Source organism: Dermacentor andersoni, chromosome 2, assembly GCF_023375885.2.
Source record: "Dermacentor andersoni chromosome 2, qqDerAnde1_hic_scaffold, whole genome shotgun sequence".
Taxonomy (NCBI): Eukaryota; Metazoa; Arthropoda; class Arachnida; order Ixodida; family Ixodidae; genus Dermacentor; species Dermacentor andersoni.
In genome coordinates this window covers 192,595,869-192,616,915 of record NC_092815.1, presented here as the reverse complement: position 1 = coordinate 192,616,915, position 21,047 = coordinate 192,595,869, and the positions used below count along the sequence as shown (strand labels likewise).

At 47.9% G+C, this 21,047-nt stretch overlaps 1 protein-coding gene and 1 non-coding gene across 2 annotated transcripts in view; one reads left to right on the top strand and one right to left on the bottom strand.

The window, feature by feature from the left end:
- LOC126540273 (uncharacterized) overlaps window positions 1–21,047 on the bottom strand; it is a 141,682-nt gene that overhangs the window by 4,556 nt on the left and 116,079 nt on the right. Inside the window, exons 15-16 of the mRNA XM_055075935.2 lie at window positions 10,949–11,023; window positions 8,828–9,022 (exon numbers count right to left, since the gene is read on the bottom strand). Coding sequence (XP_054931910.1) covers window positions 8,828–9,022; window positions 10,949–11,023 — 270 coding nt within the window. The remainder of the gene's footprint in view (window positions 1–8,827; window positions 9,023–10,948; window positions 11,024–21,047) is intronic.
- On the top strand, window positions 4,430–4,502 carry TRNAK-CUU (transfer RNA lysine (anticodon CUU)). Its single transcript has one exon. It is a non-coding gene; the product is annotated as a tRNA-Lys (tRNA).

Sequence of the window (21,047 nt, the reverse complement as noted above, 5' to 3'; positions counted from 1 at the left end):
CGTAGAGCAGCGGGAGCGACGAAGGTGCCCTCTCCCCGCTACCCTCCGCGAGCGAGCACATGATTATCGCATGATAACCGCGTGGCCGCTCCGGAGATATCGGGATGCGCGTGCGATCCCCACATCACCCCTCCTTAAAATAACCCTTTAGCCGCTAAGAGGCTGCCGTCACCTGCGGCTTTCCTGAGAGAGGGACCAGCTACTCCGCCATCAAGGTCGCGAAGTCCATGTCAATGAGGGAGCAGCCTCCGCCATCAGCTGCCGGTGTCGCGGGAGTGCCGGCCTCCGCAGGCCAGGTTGAGGTGCCGGGCGATGGTGTTTGATGTGGTATGCTTGATGTAGATGATGGTGCCGCAGGGTCCTTCGGCATGGTTCCCGCAGCTGCCTCCAGCAACCACTGCAGCCCTAGCCCACCGTATGATGTCCACTGTGGCCGCGTTCATCTGTGGCTCGGGGGCGTTGCCTGAAGGCACTCAGTTTCCCGTGGCCGCGGTCCGCTGTCGATGTAGACGAGATCTCTCGTGGCTCTCGTGGACGACAAGCCCACCGCACTCGCAGAACACGAAGGCCGGACCCGGGGGAAGGCAGGCGCCGTTCAACCGGCGATACAATTCCGATATTGTACGGCCCTGGAAGGGTGCAAAGAGTCGGTCTTTCCTTTTCGACGTGTATGCCCGCTCCTGCTTCTTCCACGGTGCCGCCGAAAAGTACGATACGGGCGGCTCCGTGCCGGCCTGGAACGTCCACGTAGCCAGCGAGCGATTTTCTCGTTTAGCGCCCGGTGCGGCCGAGTGATGTTGGCCTGTGGGTACAGCGTGGTAGGGCGTATCGTGGGGGTTTTTCGTCACCCCCTCGCTGTCCCGGCCACCGGGCACGGAAATCTCTGGAGCGGCCGGAGTCCGGTGATGTTGTTTCGGCCGCTTGTTTCCAGAGTGGTCGGGCCCTCTGAAGCGGTTACGCGGGTCCGACCAGCGCTTCTTCGCGTCGTTGCAGCGGGAATCACCGTGGAGGGACATTTTCGGCGAGCACGGAAGATCTTTTGGGTCTTGACGAGACGACGGCGAATGTGCCACTGGTTCGTTTAGGTATTGCAAGGCCCAGTCGCCCCCATCGCCGGCCCGCCTTTTTGGTGTACAGAACCTCGAAGGGTGCAGAGTCAAAGGCTCGCCGAGCCATTACGAATGGCGGGTTGTGATCCGTTGCGCAGCGGGAGGCCACTCTCGTCACGATGGTGAGGCCCGCCATTCGGCTGTGGGGCCCGCAGCTCAGTCGCGGGGTCGAGTGGCGCGCTTCGGCGAATTCTGCGCCGCTGCGACCATTTCGGACCGGAAGTCGCCCGCTGCACCTCTCACCTCGCTGTTGGCTGCCGGAGGATCTTCTTTTCTCGCCGCCTGTTGCCTGAACTGCGCTGCTGACTGCTTACGGCCTGCTCGTCCGCACCGGAAGCGGAGACAGTCTTTTCTTTTTGCTTGATTGTTGTTGCACGGCTCCCGACGGGCGGTCTGCTGCTGCGACAATTCTGTTAGCCCCTCTCACATCTTCCAAAGAGAAAGCGCGTGCTCGCTCTGGAAGCCTGCATGCTAGACATCGGAGGAGCGTTCCGTCCGATATCGTGCACAATAAAATAGCCTCTGCGAACCGGACAGAGTTAATTCTGCCGAGATCGCAAGTTATAACGCCGCACCGAGCTCGATCGTCGAGCTGTGCCACCCGATGCCGCTGCCTGCGGGCACGGGAGAGCGTTCTCCTCGGGCCACTCGTTCCCTCTGTCGTAGTAGGGTTTGAGATTACAGACATGCACCGGTCGGCTGATCGGTCTTAACTTCAAGTCCGCCAGCCTGTACACGAGCGAAGAGACAGTCTCTCGCACCCGGTACGGTCCTGTCCATTTTGGCGCAAAAGAAGCTGAGAATTTCTTACTGGCGTCGCTCAGGACGTGATTCCGTCTCAACACCAGGTCGCCCGCTTTGTAGTGAACTTCCCGATGAGAGCGGTCGTACTGCGCTTTCTGCTCGGCACGTGCAGTGCTCAGGTTCCGTCGCGCTTTTCGTAAAGCCTGCGTTACCTTCGCGCGCAGCCCAGTCGCATAATCGGCGCGTGCCGACGAAACAACCAGTTCCGTGCTGCTTCGTTCCTGTAGAGTAAGTTCTTCCGGATTCAACAGCTCCCTCCCAAGGTTGAGGGTGGCGGGTGTATACCCAGTCGATCGATTCACTGTTGACCTGATCACAAATACAATTTCAGGAAGACAAGCGTCCCACTCATCGCGCGTCCCCGCAAATGCAACGAGCATGTGCTTGATGTTGCGGTTCACACGCTCAGTGGGATTCGCCTGGGCATGGTACGTGGTTGTTCTCCTGTGCTTAATGCCGAGAGCTGCACAAGAGTCCACGAGGAGTTTGGCAGTGAAGTAGGACGCATTGTCCGTTATCAACTGCTCAGGATAGCCGAATTGTGTAAACACCTCGATCAGCTTTCCCATGATTACGCGTGCCGTCAGCTTCCGTAGGGGGAACAGTTCCACCCACTAGCTGAAATGGTCTGTGACTATGAGAAGGAATCGGTTCCCGCTCGGTGTCCTGGGGTAAGGTCCCATGACGTCACATGCCGCAATTTGCCACGGTGTTCAGCTATTGATCGGCTGCATGAGCCCGGGTGGTCGTCCACCACGCGGCTTCACGCGTTGACACACGTTCCAAGAGCAGGCGTAGCGCATCACATCCCGCTTCATTCCCGGCCAGGTAGCAAAGCGGCACAACTCCAGATAAGTCTTAGGGCCACTTGCATGCCCGGCCAGGCACGTATCATGAAAGTAGCGTAAAAGTGCTCCTCTCAGCGTGCGTGGTATCACCGCTTTGAAGGACTCATGTGTATCCTTCTCCGCAAGAATATATCTCAGCAGGACGTCATCAGAGTCTAGCAGGTAGGAATCTAACGCGCTCACAGCAATACCAGCTGTTTCGGAGCACCGCGCACCCACAGCAATACCAGCTGCGTCCATGTGCGCCGCGGCCGCGCCGCCGGGCTCCTGGAGCCCCTCAAACACTTTCTTACAAAACGGATCCTCCCGCTGTACCTCTAACAGCTCCTTTCTACCGAACACGCTCCCCACTGAACTGACGCAGTCCAAGTGGTTCACGCTTTCGTCCCGAGAAGGGGGTTCGTCCACCCTTCCTTCGGGACTAGCGCCGTCGAGCATTGTAACAGTTACTCTGCTCTTAGGCTGAGTCACTGAGGAGTCACGATGGGTATTAATGTTACCCCTCCTGACGACCTCAATTGTCACAGCGGTTAGACCGCTCTCAAGCTCAGTTTCAGGCGAGGTGAGTTGAGTAGTAATGTTACTCTTCTCACGGTCAACGGGCGCGCGCGAAAGTCCGTCCGCCACAACGTTGTTCTTTCCTCTCCTGTAGCGAACGGTAAAGTCGTATCGCTGCAGGAGAAGTGCCCACCGCGCGAGCCGGCCGCTCGGCTCTCCTAAGCGCCTAAGCCAAGTTAGTGCCATATGATCGGTCTCAATAATGAATGGGACTCCATAAATATAGTAGTCGAACCTTTTGAGAGCGAAAATGATCGCCAGACATTCCTTTTCGGTCACGGAGTAATATTTCTCTGCGGGAGTCAAAGGGCGGCTGGCAAAAGCTACCGGGCGCAAGCTACCTTCGTGCTGTTGGAGCAAAACCACTCCTAGGCCAAGGTCGCTGGCATCCGTATGCATGACAAATTCTTTGTTCAAGTCTCGTAGCCTTAACTCGGTGGTTTCCACGAGCGCGTTTACGAGGTTGCGCAGTGCCTCCTCTTGCTCGGGCCCCCACCTCCACTGCTCACCTTTCCTCAACAGCATTGTCAAGGGGGCTTGCAGTGCAGCGCAGTTTGGGATGAACTGTCGATAGAAGTTCGCCAGCCCCAAAAGGCGTCTCAGTCTGCCTATGTCTGCCGGTGACGGGTAGTTCAATAATGCCTGAACCTTGTCATCACACGGCAGAAGGCGTCCGTTATCAAGTTTAAACCCCAGTAGCGTTACTCAGGTTGCTGCGATCTGGGTCTTGGTCGGGTTTAGCGTTATCCCCGCAGACCTCAGACGCTCCAACACATCCCTGAGGTGGCGTGAGTGCTCATCAAGGTACGCGAGTACACCACAACATCGTCCAGATAAGCAAGAGCATAGTGCCACCTTGCGTCACCCAAGACACGGTCCATCAGGCGCTGGTAAGTCGCAGGCGCACCGACAAGTCCGAAGGGCATACGGGTAAGCTGGAAAAGTCCCCTGTGACAAGTGAAGGCAGTCTTCTCTCGGTCACAGGGATCTACCTCCACCTGAAAGTATCCTCTGCTTGCATCGAGCGTAGTGACATACTTCGCTCCGCCAACGTTGGATACGATCGAGGGAATGCTAGGAAGCGGATATGCGTCCTTGCGTGTCACCATCGCCTGGCTAGCTCAGTCGGTAGAGCATGAGACTCTTAATCTCAGGGTCATGGGTTTGGGCCCCACGTTGGGCCCCAAATATAGGGGCTTGCGCGTGCGCACCTGACCCTTCTCTGGATCGCACAGCGCCGGCGGAGCGGCAGTCGCTCGCTGGCACTTTCGCAGCAGCCCTAATAGTTAGAGCTGTAACCCCTAACCCGCGGTTCGCAGTGAGTTGCGACCACGGCGGGTTCAGGCCAGGGGGGACAGGGTGAGTCTCGACCTAAGGTGTTTATTCACCTTAGAGTACAAGTATACCAACTGACAACAACAGCAACCACACATACAAATACAACACAAAACCACAGTGGCGGAGCGTTCCGCACGTCTGGGGCGAAATAAACCGCACAATGTGGGAACCACAAAAGAGGCTGATAAGAGTTCAGCTCACCCAGAGTAGATCAGCGCTTGGGCCCTGGGGCGGTCAGTCACTCACAAAGGCCGAGCCCAGCAGGGGGACAGCGTGCGGCGTTCTCAGCGGCTGAATTGAGATCCGGCCTGTCGCAAGCTCCTCAGCCGAAAGACAACGGTGCATCGAGGGAACAGAGCTTCTCCCCGAGCAGAGGAGAGGGAGTCTCCCCGGTTCCAAGAAAGGGAAAGGAGGAAACGGGGTGCCTTGGCTGCAGCGTCGCGGCCAGGCGCGTAGAGCAGCAGGAGCGGCGAAGGTGCCCTCTCCCCGCTACCCTCCGCGAGCGAGCACGTGATTATCGCGTGATAACCGCGTGGCCGCTCCTGAGATATCAGGATGCGCGTGCGATCCCCACAATCTATAGAAAAGTCGACCTAAGGTAAAGCTTGTTTTTTGTTGGAATCGACACCAACTGTACTTGTGTTACAGTTACAGCATAGGTTACGGTGCTGCAGTGCCACGTAGTCTTTCACACTTCCGACTCCGCTTATTCGTGATACTAAGGCAACATAGCGTATTCGATATGAGGCCCACTTCGAAAGACAAGCAATTCTCACGGCCGAGAAGTAGGGAAACTCTGCCGTGGCTCAGCACCAACAATGTGCGCATGGCAGGACCAGCGGGAGGCGCTCTTTAAATGCGAGGCTGGTTGGAAGGGCCCTGTGGACCTTAGTGCCTAGGACCATCCCCGAATGAAATGGCTGTGTGGCCTCTTAAGTAGCGCTCAATCTCAAAGAAGCTCGAAAGTGACGTGATCTAGTGCAATCGCTTACGGAGATAGTTTCACTTTCGCGAGACTCAGCTCGTCCTGGTACCGAACCCCTCGAAGTATATGGTCGACAGTGCTCTTCGCACTGATAACTAGCTTGGCACATCAAAAACACTTGCCGAGGACACGTTTGGTGCCGAGTCACGCAAAATTTCACAAATGTGAAACTATCTCCGAAAGGGATTGCCCAAGAATACTGCCTACAGAAAGCTTCCTCCACCTCAGACGATAAGTGAAGAGAATCTGCTTTCGATTTGTCTGTTCATTCAACTTACGTGGCAGTGTTACGCAGCCCCGACAACATTTGGCGGTTTCTTTGTGCACACGATGATGTCGGTGAGTTGCTGCCAGATGTTGCAGCTCTCGAGAGGAAGCCAATTCATCGTGGCTGGGCAAACGTCTAGAAAAATATCACTGATCTTTTTTTTAAAGGTGAGAATGAAGATTCTCTTACACCTCTAATTAAATGCTTGGTTGTCATTTTTTTTAAATAATTTAATCTACCTCCCTTGGAGCAGTGCAGGTTCGTGCCGCAGACTTATTCAGGCAAGGTGTACCAGTTTTATGGGCAAGACTAAGCGTCACTGCCTGCATTCTTAGTTTTTTTATTATATGAGACCCGGATAATACAACTGTTTTGCATGGTCCTCTCAAAGTCGTATAATTGAGTTTCCAGTGTAAAGATGTTTCATAGTTCTTCGTTTTAATAAAAAGATACGGGTCGACTTATATTTGAATTATTAGTTCTTCTATTTCTCGGCGAGTTCAATATACAGGGGTCGATTTATATTTGTTTTCGACCTATATTCGAGTAAATACGGTACTCTTTGCTGCAACCGCTATGCACAAAACAGCGGTCAGTACAGGGATTGATGAGAAAAAGTCCATTGGAGGGGGTAACGGGGGATGCTTTTTGCATACGCTGCAATGAGGAGATGACAGCGATAAGGAAAATTACCGTGCAATAACAGAGAGGAGCTGTTCACAGAGATTGCACCGCGTTTCGATACGTGCGAGCCAGTTGAGCATGTGACCACTATTGGTCAGTTTAAGCACGTGACCAAGATGGCGAGTCATGATTGGCTCCAAGGGCCACGAGCGCTCAAACGACGAAAACAGCCGCTATTTTGTCTTAGTCTTGCAACTGCGACGCTGGGTACGCTAGAGGTCCAACAAAGTTTCGTTCCGTGAATCGTTACTGGCGGAAACATACGAGACGCAATATACTTCCGAAAGCAATTCCGTCGTTGCAGTCAGGACAGGATAACTGACAGCTTGCCGCTGAAGTCACACCACCGCCGAATGTCGACACCTCAACTGCTTTGCCAGATAGATCACGCATATCCACACGCTGGTTACACTCGTTGAACACAGCTGTCATAACTGAAGAGGAAGTGGATAAGATAAGAGCACATGAGAATGCTACACGCAACAAGATTGCATCTACAATGGCCATGGAGCGAAATATTCAGCGTTTTGTTGAAGATCCGACTGCCGATAGTGCAACAGCTTCGGCCGCGAGGCCTGCTACTTCGTACGTTATCGTCGTACTTGGAGCAGTGAACAATCTTCTCGGCATTTTCTCATGTAATACTTGCGGTGTTACTGCGTAGCTGGTGCAGAACGATCAGGATTACGCTCTCGTTACTAAACTGACTGTGGTTTGCGAGACCTGCGGTAAGGTTGCGTCAGGATGAAGCTCGCAGGGAATTGAGGGCCCGAGAATGTGCAGTCCTTTTGAAGTGAACGTACTCGTAGTGCATGCTATGTCGCCGACCGGCAACGGCCAAATGTCCATGAATTATACCTAGTGCCAACTGATGGCATTATGTGCCGTTATTTCAAACTTTATTTCAATATATCAGTTGTGAAATGTTTTTCGTTGTTTTGTTAAAACCACAATTTTCATGATAATGCCGTATTGGAGGTGCATTATCTCTGCTTCTACTTGTGCTATCACTGCCATTCCTTTTTTTTTCCATAAAGGCAAACCTATGTAGAGTGCAAATAAGTAAAATAACATTGTTGCATTTATTAGAAAATTTTAAAAGATGTTTCTTTTTTTAGCAGTAAGATGGATTTCTCTCCGTGAAGTTTGCAATGTTCTCATCTGATATAAAATTGGGTTAGAACACCATACTTACTTATTTGCACTCTTTGTTGATTCCACATCATTTTCATATGTCGATATTTATCATGCCATGTATAGTTTACTAGCTAGCTCACCTCCAAGCAAATTATGCAATAAAGCTGAATTTCTTCAATTCCTGGAAAGTTATTTACTTTGCGAGAAAACTGGATGTATATTTAAAACTAGCACATCGAAATACATAAACTCAGCAAGTTTTATCAAAATCGATCAAGAATTAAAAAAAAAAGTTTTGAGCCGCAGGGTCCCCCCTCCCCTTTAACATCTGCTGACTGGCATATCAACATTTCAGCAAGTACAATTTTAGAAGCAGGCCTGGCCGACGCGGTGCTGTTTGTTTGAACACTGTGTGTGTGAGCCTTGCATTGAGCCGACGCTAGGGAGTGCTCGCAGCGATGAAGTCCACTGCCGCGTCAGCCGGAGTGGCCCGTCTGCGGCAACGCTCAGCACTCCTATTGCACCGAAAACGAAGTGGAACGCTTGCTTGAGTGGCATCGAGCACGAGGGATTTTACAGCACACGCGACATATGGCAATGTGCTGGTCTTTACACCAAATATATTGAATATTAGAAAAGTCTAATTGCAGATACTCGATTCACAAATAAAATTATTCGAGTGTTCCCTATTCGATTCCATGATATTTGATATTCATACACCCGTGCTATAAAGTCATAACTAGCCATATAGCGTTCCGGTGTTCCTGTCTTTCATGTTCGATGTCCACTGATGACTATGGCGATGTGGATGCTATGTATCGGTTGGACGCTAGCACCATTCTTGCACTTTTGCAGTGCTCCGCGTTTTCCGAGCTCCAAGAGTTGTCAAAACTAAGTGACGTGCGTCCAAGTAAGTTCAAATTGACAAGAGTTTGATTCCATCAAATAATTCATACACCTGCCGGGACTAGAGGACGATTCTGAATTATCAGATGTTTGAGAATTAATGATGCTGATATACTATTACACTAATATAACATTAACAAGCGTTAACTGTATTGCACAGCAAAGAAATAAAGGCAAGGACTGCACTTACAGCTGTGCTGCTGCCTCGAATTGACGAGGTGGGAACGTGAGCGGGACACGTCCCCGCTGGAAGTGGTCCGGGAAAAGCACTTCCGGGTCCAGTGGTGGCACTGGCCACGGTGAAGCGTGGGCTTTGCTCAAGGCTGTGGCAGAAGGCCTCTGTGGGGCACGACGATCTAGCTCGGCATGCAAATCCCATCCATCCCTGCAAGTGCATCAGAAATGTTAACAGGAATCCACAGGACAGGAGGATTTCTCATGAAAGGAAAATTCAATTTCTGCAGCAGAAAGCTACAAAGAGAGACAATTTGGCCCCTCAAAAAGATAAATTAATCAGTGGGGTTCAAAAGGAAGCTCTTTAGCTCGAAGCCTTTATATATCTAAATACATGCGAACGGAGAAATAATTTTTCGTGGCACTCAATGCACCGAATGTGATGAAGTTTGTTGCATTTAAAAGAAAAATTAAAATCTAGTGACTAGGTAGCAGAATTTTAGTTTAAGCCATCAATATTTGAATAAAAGCTGTTGAAAATCACAAATTTAGATGTTCTGACAAATGCAATTTACCAAACTGCGATACCTGTTTATGGTGCACGGTTACAGATCTGTAAACTTTGTACTTCAGTAAACTTTTGGCAACTTTTTTAATTCCAGGTCCCAAATCTAAATTTCACTTGCTGCAGCCACTAGAGTTTAATTTTCTCTCTCAAGTCAAACAAATTTAATTCAAATTGGTCCAGGGGTTGTTTCATAAAAACTTTCTTCATTTTACAGGTATATGAATAGGCAGCATCAAAATTGGCCTCGAGCTAAAGCCTCCCCTTAACATGCCAAACCGACAAAGAGACTAAGAGAAAACATTGTGCAGGGCTTCAGGCTAATTTTGACTGCCTGCGTCTTTGACATGCAAAGATTCTTCCTATCTTCCTTTTCTTTTTTGCCTTTGTGATGATTCATACGAAGCTGACGTCCTGCTATCATCAAGATTAGCCACTCAGCAGGACGAATAACAAATGAATAGAATCATACAAAAAGAATCCTTACATATACAGGCCTTGCGGTTCTTTCACGTGAAGCTAACGTGCAGTGTACAAGTGTTTTTTGCATTCTATCCCCATTGGGAGATGGCTTCTAGGCCAGGAAGGTAGCCAGCAATCCCGTGCTCAGCAGAGAATGCTCCTTTCTCTAAACGGCAATGAACTGAGCTCAGCTCATCTCACATCACAACATAGTCAGGTGACAGGCTCATTTTGAGGGCAAAAAAGCAGGTGCTGGTTAATAAATACAAACCGCACACATTTCTCTTGAGAGGTTTCTTTAAACACTTGAGAGTTTCCTTAAATTTATGCTCGTCATTGGGTCACTTCTCGAGCACATAAACTGAACACAGCCCTGCACCAATTTCTTGTTCATATGAGTAATTGGTGAGCGACTGGTACTCCTTATTTTACTATAAATGTCACCTGATGCTTAAAAAGCACCTAAGAAAGCAACAAGCAACTTTAGTTACAGCTAATATACATTAATACCAACTCCTACACACCATATATATTTGATTATATAAAGTCTAACAAAATGCAGCACATAACCAAATTATGAGTTCCTGTATAGATTACTACTACACAAACAAGAGAATTTCACATATTCAGTTGTGCAACTCAACTGCACATGCAGACAAGCATGTGGTAATGACAGGTTCCAAAAAACAAGTGAACCCTTACAATCCTACATAATTCTCGCCTCTAAACACCAAAGCCAGTAATACATGATGACTAAGATTACAATGCCACTTCATGGCACTGCCTCCCAATGTACATGAAAGTGTGGCTGTAAAAGACAGACCCACTGTGATTACCGATGCCTAGTGAACACATTATTGCCAGCTTTGTTTGGTTATGTTGCTCTGTCCTGGGAAGACAAAAGTGCTTAAATTAGGTAACTTTAAGCTGCGTTGAAAACCTAGCTCTCCAACAATTTCCAGTTTTGATTCAAACAAACGCAACACTAAATAATCCAAGTGAATTACTGCAAGTCAAAAGTTCATTACAGAGCAAGGAAAGTAGCCAATCGATTGCTGGTTTGGAATTAAAAAAGCAGTGCAAAGCTGCACACCGGGCCAGAGAACTCACCCTGTTCCAGGTGTCAACAGCTGAGCATGGGCCTCGCCTGCCTCATGAGTCAGCAGGTATGTTCCTGGTGCCAACCTGCACACCAGATGCACCAGATTCATGCTACAGTGTTGATAGTGTCTAGTGATGGCACATACAGACAACAAAGTGCAGATCAGGCATGGACTGGTCTCACCAGTCAGGTGATGAGTTAAGTGTTGCAGCTTGCAGGCACAAGCACACACTGAGCAAAAAAAGCTGATTAGGGATGCAGGAACAGGCAGCTGAGATTATTTTGAAAGATTTGCAGCCTGCCAGCAGAAAGAATGCCCATTTATGGTGGCCCTAACACACCAGAGACATGATGGTTTGTGGTGCCTGGTTTGTGGCGCATCATCTGGATACATCATTAATGGCATACATTCTTTAATTTGGAACAATCAAAGTAGTTAATGTCATTGAATGCGGAAACAGTCCTAGTCAACACACCCCTATATTTGCAGATCACCTTGCCTGCTTTCAAATAGGTGAGAGAGAGAGAAGAAGAAGGGTATCGTGTAATAAATGGTAATAATGTCAATAACCAATTTTTTGGACATGCCTGATAATTGGGATGCCTTTGCAGCACTGCCACATACCCCATAAAGCTAATGCATAAGAACGTCCGAAATTTCAGACCCTTCGTCATCCGACTTTCTGCCATGAGAGCAGGTCCAAAAAGGCATTAATTGAAAACACCACTGTCGCTGTTTGGATTATCTCACAGACTCGAACCAGCACTCTCACGTGCTGGTCTGCTGGCAGCCGCAGCTAGCTGAACCACTGCAGCCATCATGTGCTCTGTAATGCTAGGCATAGCTGCTGTGACATTCACTACCAGACTTCCAGCTGTTATGGGTGCTTTTCATTGAAAGGATTTGCCCTTGTCAGGAATGGCACTGATTCCCCTTTCGTCATCCTCCACAGTGACTTCGAAGTGTGGAAGCAAAGCACGGCAAGAAAACTAGCTTATGAAACTTTTATTCGAAGTAAACTTGAATACGCCTCAGCTATTTGGAGCCCGCACCAAGCTTACTTAATTAATATGTTAGAATCAATACAAAATCGTGCCGCTAGATTCATCACTTCCAGGTACAGCCGTGAAGAAAGTGTCAGTGCGATTAAATCATCTCTAGGACTCGAACCATTGGTGTTGCGTCGGAAAATTGCGAAACTGTGCCTTTTGCAGCGACTTTATTATAACTTCCCCGAACTGCATGGAAGGCTTCTAATCCCACCAACCCGTACATCTCGTCGCCTTTTTAACTCTTGCAGCATCCAGCGCTTGCATGGTTCAACATTTTCTTTTAATCAATCGTTTTTGCCTAGCGCCATTATAGAGTGGAACAATTCACCAGATAGAGTTGTCAATGAGCGCAACCCCATTATCTTCAAGCAGCTGCTTACTGATCACCTTAAACACTAACCTTATAACGACCGTACTGTGCCTTCATTCTTTTGCGATTGCCGTCTCGCATTGTGACTGTTTTGCTGATTTGCTCTTGCATTCTATTCAGTGTGCCTCTTGGCTTTTTTTTTTTTTTTTGCTGTTGTTGTTTGTTTGTTTTAATGCGAATCCACAGGCTGAGTCTTGTAAGAAATTGTAACCATATCTTTGTTTCTATCCTTATCTTCTGTAACCCCCCCTTATGTAATACCCCGACAGGGGTCCTTAAGGAAAATAAATGATAAATGATGAGGATCTAAAAAGCGTTGCATAGTGCTGGTTCCCAAAACTCACCTTTGTGACAATACAGCAGTGTTACGCAGTCAAGCATACACAGTGCATTGTGGTGAAGCACACAAATAGTGGGAAGGGGCAGGGGCCACTGTCATGGGACATACAGTAGATTTTCTGAGATATAATCCTGTTATGTACAATTTCCCGGCACCAATGTTTGCTACTGAGAAATCCCAAAAATGACTCAATACAGTTACGCTTCTTTTTTACCACTTCATACATTCTTGAAAAAAAAAAACAAATTACGGGGTTTTACATTCCAAAACCATGATCTGATTATGAGGCACACCGTACTGGGGGACTCCAGAAATTTGGACAACCTGGGGTTCTTTATGGTGGACCCACACGATGGATGGCTCTGCGAAAATCTGTTCCGCAGATGCTTATTCCGCCGCCTGTCTGGCTGCAAAGCGCATCCAGACGACGGACAGAGTGAGAAGACGACTGCGCCGGAAAAAAAAAGATGGCGGCACCGCCTGAAGCGACTGCCGTCTGCCTCGAACCTGTCAAGTTGTCGTTGTCCACTGCGTGGCCCGTAACTTTCAAACTGAGGCTTGTATTTGGTTTAAATTTGTGTCCAGAAGCTTCGACAGCGAAGTATTCGTGATAAGTGGGCACCATTTCCAAAAGCCATACTCACATTCTCGGCATGTAGGCTTAGAGTGGCTGTATTGCCTCAACATAGCCTCGAGGATGCTGCGGCGGCCTGGGCGGATCTCAGTGGCCGTAAGTTACAAATGTTCGCTTGTTTCTGCTCACTCTAGATGACGCCATCAGTGTAATAAAGACTTTGTGATATGTGTTTTTCACTCTGAATAAAAATGGAGATCGACAGGAAACGACAGTTGGCCGCAATGGCTGTTTTGTCCGAATTGGATGATGACGAGTACTTGTTTCATCGAAAGAGGTCTTGTTGGCAAAAGGACTATATTGCCAACACGCATCTCGGGATGCAAAACACCACTTGTACCGAGAGCTGTTGGTCAGTGACATTGAGGAATACTGGAGGCTGCTTCGAGTAACAAGAAAGCAGTTTCTTCAGTTGCTGCCAAATCGTCTCTTTCGCTCTCGTGTCCACGTAATCGGTGAGAGTCATGTCACACAACGCGGGGAACTGCTCCACGAGATGCAAGAAGAAGAATGTTGCCTCATCGCTCAAGTTCATTGCAGTCGCTCTTGCGCGAGTCGCGCGTGCGAACAGGCATGAATGGTGTCAACAGCGATGAAGCTGTTTCAGAAAGATCCCAAAGCCACGCTTGTTGCCAGACTGTAGAGCATCCTAGGCTAAATCCGCAGCATTCAACCCCCAGAATCCGGATGTGAAAAATAGCTCAGCATTTTGCGTCCATGGGGGTCGCGGACGACGTGTGGACAGCATGAATCCATGTTGCGTAGTCACGTGATGTGCCGTCCGTCGTGGAAAGGATGGATTTAGTCCGTCGTGTGGATCCACCATTAACGTGCACCTAAATCTAAGTACATGGGTGTTCTCGCATTTTGCCATGCCTGGGATACGATCCCGCGACCTCGTGCTTAGCAGCCCACCATCACAGCCACTAAGTAACCACGGCGGGTCATATGTTCTTGGAAAACATAATCTTTCGGCATCAACGTTCGGTACGTTGCCAAACTGCAATCATATTGTTACGTAAACTAAGGATTAAGAACTGGAGACTATTTACAAAGTATATTTACAAAGGATAACTGCAGCGCTGGCCAGTTCAGCTGACAGCTCAACAGCCAGAGAGCGTTCGTTGTCGTCGGAATGCCCACGTGCATCGTCCACAAGAAACACGCAATATGCATGTATCATTATCCCCGGCGGCAGAAGCACCCTCCCGGTGCGTCTAAATACTGTATTGGTGATAGCAGGAGAGTAATATGGTTTGAGGCGTGTGACATGCACAACGTCAGTGGAATTCGGGGCAGAGAGGCATTGGTACTGAATGGGGCGATTTCGTACGTAACTGGAGTCACGACACGCAGCACTCGATATGGGCCTGTGTACCAAGACTGTGACTGTGCCTGTGACTGAGACTGTGCCTGTGACTGTGTACAATATGGACCTGTGTGTGAAATGTTTTCTGGCTGCTAGATCCCATGTAAACAACAAAAGGCATGAGCCACATGCGACAAGAACCATAACCACTCACTGCAGTGGCTTCTCCGCAATACTTGCCTGCCCATCTTAAGAGAAAATGCCAGCGCACACTCGGTTTCTTATTTCGGTACCAGCAAATCTCCTCCGAGTTTGTCGCACGCCGCATTTACAGCTACCGCTACCAACTCTACTGCAATAAGCACATTCACCTATCTGTTCTACAGTGTGTGAGGTGTAGTGCCGTTGGAATTCTACTGCATATAGGTGATAACCCAAACGTGCCCCCGTTCTCTGCTGCAGGTGGCACGAAGTGAGTGTCATGCTTTGCCCTGGAGGCATCGCAGGAATCGTATTCTGGAGTTGCCAACCAGCTCATTTTCATTTCTGTTTTCCGCAGCTGTGTTAAAACACTACACAATAGGAAAACCATAACATATGTCCTGGGTCGCTTGGGCCATAGATTTTCATACATTTACAGTTGCTGACCGATCTTTATCGAGGCAAGGGTCCCAGAAAACTGGAAGAATGCAAACATTATACTAATCCACAAAAATGGCGACATTAAAGAACTGAAAAATTATAGGCCTATTAGATTACTCCCAGTATTATATAAAATATTTACCAAAATAATCTCCAATAGACTAAGGGCAACATTGGACTTTAGTCAACCAAGGGAACAGGCTGGCTTCAGGAAAGAATACTCTACAATGCATCACATCCATGCCATTAATCAAGTTATCGAGGAATTTGCAAAGTACAATAAGCCTCTCTATATGGCTTTCGTAGATTACGAAAAAGCATTTGATTCAGTAGAGATACCAGCAGTCATAGAGGCATTGCATAATCAAGGAGTACAGACCGCTTACATAAATACCTTGGAAAATATCTACAGATTCCACAGCCACCTTAATTCTACACAAGTAGGAATATACCTATAAAGAAAGGGGTCAGACAAGGAGACACAATCTCTCCAATGCTATTCACTGCATGCTTGGAAGAAGTAGTCAAGCTATAAACTGGGAAGGTTTACGAGTAAGGATCGACGGCGAATACCTCAGCAACCTTCGGTTTGCCGATGACATTGTTCTATTTAGCAACACTGCGGACGAGTTACAACAACTGATTGAGGGCCTTAACAGGAAGAGTGTAAGAGTGGGGCTGAAGGTTAATATGCAGAAGACAAAGATAATGATAAATAATCGGGCAAGAGAACAAGAGTTCAAGATCACAAGTCAGCCTCTAGAGTCTGTGAAGGAGTACGTTTACCTAGGTCAACTAACCACAGGGAACCCTGACCATGAGAAGAAAATTCACAGAAGAATAAAAATGGGTTGGATTGCATACAGCAGACATCGTGAGCATCTGACTGGGAGCTTACCTTTATCATTGAAAAGGAAAGTATACAATCAGTGCATTTTACCGGTGCTGACATTTGGCGCAGAGACTTGGAGACTGACAAAGAAGCTTGAGAACAAGTTAAGGACCGTGCAAAGGCCGATGGAACGAAGAATGCTAGGCGTAAGTTTAAGAGACAGAAAGAGAGCGGTTTGGATCAAAGAGCAAACGGGTATAGACGATATTCTAATAGACATTAAGAAAAAAAAATGGCACTGGGCAGGTCATGTAATGTGCACATTAGATAACTGTTGGACCATTAGGGTGACAGAATGGGTACCAAGAGAAGGGAAGCGCAGTAGAGGACAGCAGAAGACAAGGTGGTGCGACGAAATTAGGAAATTTGCAGGTGCTAGTTGGAATCGGTTGGCGCAGGACAAGGGTAATTGGAGATCGCAGGGAGAGGCCTTGATCTTGCAGTGGACATAAATAGGCTTATGAAGATGATGATGACCTATCTTCCAGACATCGCGAGGACCAAAAAATTGTCCAAAAATTGAACAGTACGAAAAATTTGTAAAAAAAATTGTTAAGCTTAGAGTGGCTTAAAAAAAATCTAATATTGTCCTGCCTAATATTATGCTTGAAGGCGATCAGATTTGCTTGGATCTGTGCAAGAGTGATGTCTCCGTATAGTCTGACAAGAGTGTCACTGCATTGGCCATCTCCGGTAACAGAGATAACCATGGAGATAACAAAAATGAGCCATGTTTCTTCACACCACTTCATGAAGGCACAGGAGGTGCTGCCGATCACATAAATGTGACGCCGCACACACAAAGATGCAACGTTTCCGAAACACACCTGCTCTGTTGACACACGATGTGCAAAAAGCAACCAAAACATCAAAGACAAAAATAAAGGAGATCCCACATTAAGTGACTACGGCGATAATGCTGACCAAAAAGAAAAAAAAGAAAATTAAAATTGTGCCGTCGCCAGGAGCGTTTCCGAGAGCAGGCATGGCCTCCTTGACGGGAGGATGTTGCACGCTCTCTATTAGGGCTATTCTTTTTTAACCTACACTGGCTACACAAGTGTAGCTAGTCTAGGAAGTCACCATTCTTTTTTTTACATGGTGTACAACAGTGTAGCTCCACCCACCTACACAAAGCCGTTCTTTATAGCTGTAGTGTAGCATAGAACTACACTTTCTACACTGTGGTTTCTATGAGTGTATTTTTTTTGTCGGATTATCGGGTTCCATTGTAATGAGTCAACTGTACGTTGAACCCAGATATAACGAATTATGTATAACGAACAGCTGTAAAATCCCCTAGAAAATTTTTGTATTAGGTATTTATTTTATATATCAAATTATTTATATATTGAACTATTTCACAATCCCCTTCAAGTTCAATATATCCGGGATCGACTGTATAGCAATGATAGTGAATACGTATTCGCTGCAAGGATGGTAGCAAAGTGCTGGAGTGACTGTGTGTCACAGAGGAAGGTGAGCTAATCTTCCAAGACGATAAAATTATCTTACAGATGATGCGGGCCGTTTCAGACTCCGTGCTGTATTATATACATTGAGAAGTTGTCTTCATGCAGTGCGGATTCGCAATGTATTTTGCTGCAATTTGTCAAGATTTGTTGACAAAAGGCGTTTAATGACGTTGACGAAAAGTGACGAAAGGTACAATGGCGTTTAATTTCAGGCAAGGGGACATATGCAGCCAGTAAGTATGAAGTCAGGCAAAGTGCAGAGTCGGGCATCTTTCGTCTGCTGATGCAGAAGACGACATGCTGACTGCTTTTAAATTGGCTACAGCCCAGCGAGCCTAGCGCAGCACACGACGTCAAAGCCTCTGCCCAGCACTACGCTCATCTACACGAGCCTGCGCAAAGTGTAGGTAAGAAAAAGATGGCACTATTGGAAGCGTGCAGCTCCCAATCTTGGAGGCTATCAAAGCGGGCCACTGGAAGCCTAGCCTGACCAAGCCAGCGGGAAATCCAAAATGGCAGCCCCCAGTATCGAGAAGCGTGCCTGGAACGTGCGATTCGGTTTGAAAAGTCAAACTTTGGGGCCTAGATATGTCGAAAAAATCGGTCTCGAAAATGCATTAGCTCGATGGCAACCCTGACAGTGCGGAATATCTATCAAGTCCGAATTTTTGGATTCCGAAAAATCCGTTGGCGACTGTACTACACTCTTAAAAAAAGTAGCAATTTCGCCAGAAAGGCGAAGCATCGAGTGCGATAGCAAATTAGGAGACAGCCATACGAATTAAGGACAACATTTTTATTGGCCGTATCAACTTGTTAAGATTTACTTGCTTACTAAATGAACAAGCATGGTGTCAGCCCACACAGAAAACATGAATGCATCAAACTCCATGACTGCAGGCACCCGCTGTCGAAACGCTGGCTTGAGCAAGCATAACAGCAGCAGCGAGCGAAGTGATCTTCGTGCTTCATCGCAAGCTGAGCACCGAGAACACACTGCACGCACAAAGCTACGAGCTATTGACGCACCTAGGCTCTACCCCCAATGCAGATCACTCTAAATAAACGGCCGCACGACCATGTGCAGCTGCCACACATGCTGTTGTAGCTAGAGCAGAATGCCACACCACCTCCTTCCCTTCCCCCCCCGGTGCCTCGTAACATTCGGTGCCTCGTGTACAGCGGAAGACTGCATGCTTTCTCCTCGCTCCCCTCCCTTCCACTTCCACCACACGGGCAAGATGCTTTTACTCGCATATACAGCATAGGGCGCACAGCGACAATGTTATCACCCCTAGACTTTATGCGAAACATCACGTCGACAGAAATACAAGTGGAATGTCCATATAATTGCTATCGCAATAAAGCTTGCGCCCTTTGGAGGATATCTTGTTCCACAACAATAATCATCATCTGTCTTGCCTGCATTTCCTTTCTTTAATGCTGTGAGCCCTGCATTTCCAAGTCACGAACGGCCTGCACATTATCAGTGTGTCATGGCATTCTCGACAGGAAAGAAGCGAACACAGTGTTTTCAGGAGAGGAAACACAAGCAACGTACATAACTATTGTTGCGGGACAAATATACAGTCCAACCCACCTATAACTATATGGATTTTAACAATATATTGATTACAACAATGAGAAGCTACTGCACCGTCGAGTTTTGTATGTTTTCGACGGTGAAATAACCCGCTTACTACAATGCCCCGACGCTGTATTATCGGTTATAACGACAAAGTATGTCTGCTGGGTGTCCGAGCCGAAAGGTAGTGAAATGCAAAATCCTTCAAAAGAAAAAAAACAAAACGAGAAATTCGAGCTGCTACACGATGGGCCGTTGCTCCAACAGCCGCCGCGCGCTCATTTTCCAGCCATCCTCGCACGGCTCTCTCCCGTTGCCCTTCGACCCCTCCAAAACACAAATGGCCCGTGCCAACTTTGCCGCAAGCAGATTGCTCGCATGTTGCTTGCTGGCTCCTCATTTAGTGCAGTTCTGCAAACAGCTTAATCGGTCGCATTCGTTTTTGTTGGTTGTGTCGAAGTCGTTTCTGGCCCCGCTGTTTCTCAACTTCGCTTGACTCATCGCCAAAACGGTAGATGGCTGAACCGCCCGCTGATCATTGGCAATGCACGCCGTTGCCGGTGAAAAGAAAGCACACGGCTATACATTTGGAAACTAAGTGCTTCTAACCGATGAGATGCTCATCGCAAACGTGCTTGCATCTTATAGCGATGGCGACGACGGCAGCGATGGCGCTGTAGGGCAGGCTGCCTCAACGTTGTCTTCACAGGAGGCCCGGCATGATTCAGTCCCCTCCAGCGCTTTATTTTCGCAAGGAACCTTCCACTGCACTACATGGAGTGCTTTGACGCCTTGGAGAAAAATGTCTGCAAGCTTTGCGTAAAGCATGCACGGCTGACGGACATAGCCTTTTCTCGTGCAAGCCAGTGAGAAGTACGTGGCAAGATGCTTGTGATCTCTCCTCAGCATTTCTTCCGGATTTCTCAAGCTGACAGGCTGCTGCGGCAGCCTTCTCTCAATTCTTAAAAGGTCCCTTTAGGGGCCACCAAAGCGATGCCTCGGCGGTGCTTGCATATCGCTTGCCACCCATGACACCTTTTTGCAGTTTTAGCAGTGCCATTCTTTAACGCCGACAGCCACGGCTTGTTACACGCGATCAGAGCGCCCAGGAAGCAGTTTAACAAGGGAACACAATCAGCAGCCGGGCGGAGGAAGGAGGTGGGGAGGGGCACTGGCCTCCCTGCCTATATAGTTTTCTCATATCAGCTCTGCCATCACCCTATTTTGATTTTTTCATGTAACCTAGTTATAACAATTATCGGTTATAACAATGGAATTTTCGTGGCACTTGAATATTGTTATAAGTGGGTTCAACTGTACACCCCCACCAGTTGTCTGTCGTCTGTACTGTTGACTGTTGGTGAAACATTGGCAAGAAAAATGAAGGAACCACATGTGAATTCCGATGACCAATTAGAAGAGACAAGAAACATCGAGGTTATCCTCTCCTTCAATAATATTTCCCATGGGCTGAAAAGTCCCAAAAATATGGTGTTAACTTGGTGCAAATTTTCAGTCCCTCACAAGCTTACCGGCCTCTGCGCACACATCTCCGGCTGTAAGCGAGAGTTAGCCTGCAAAACTAAGCACCGAACAAAGTTCACTAAATGTGCTGCGGGGGTAGTTTATTCAATTCCCATGTGTTATGGAAAAGTATATATCGGCCAAGCAGGGCAGTGTTTAAAATAATACCTCAGAGAACACAACTACACACTGCGATCGGGCACAGGGAGCAACCTTGCTTTGCACGTGATAGATTGCAACTGCCGCAGCCCTTTGTTTCACCACACTAGCATCATCAGCAGGG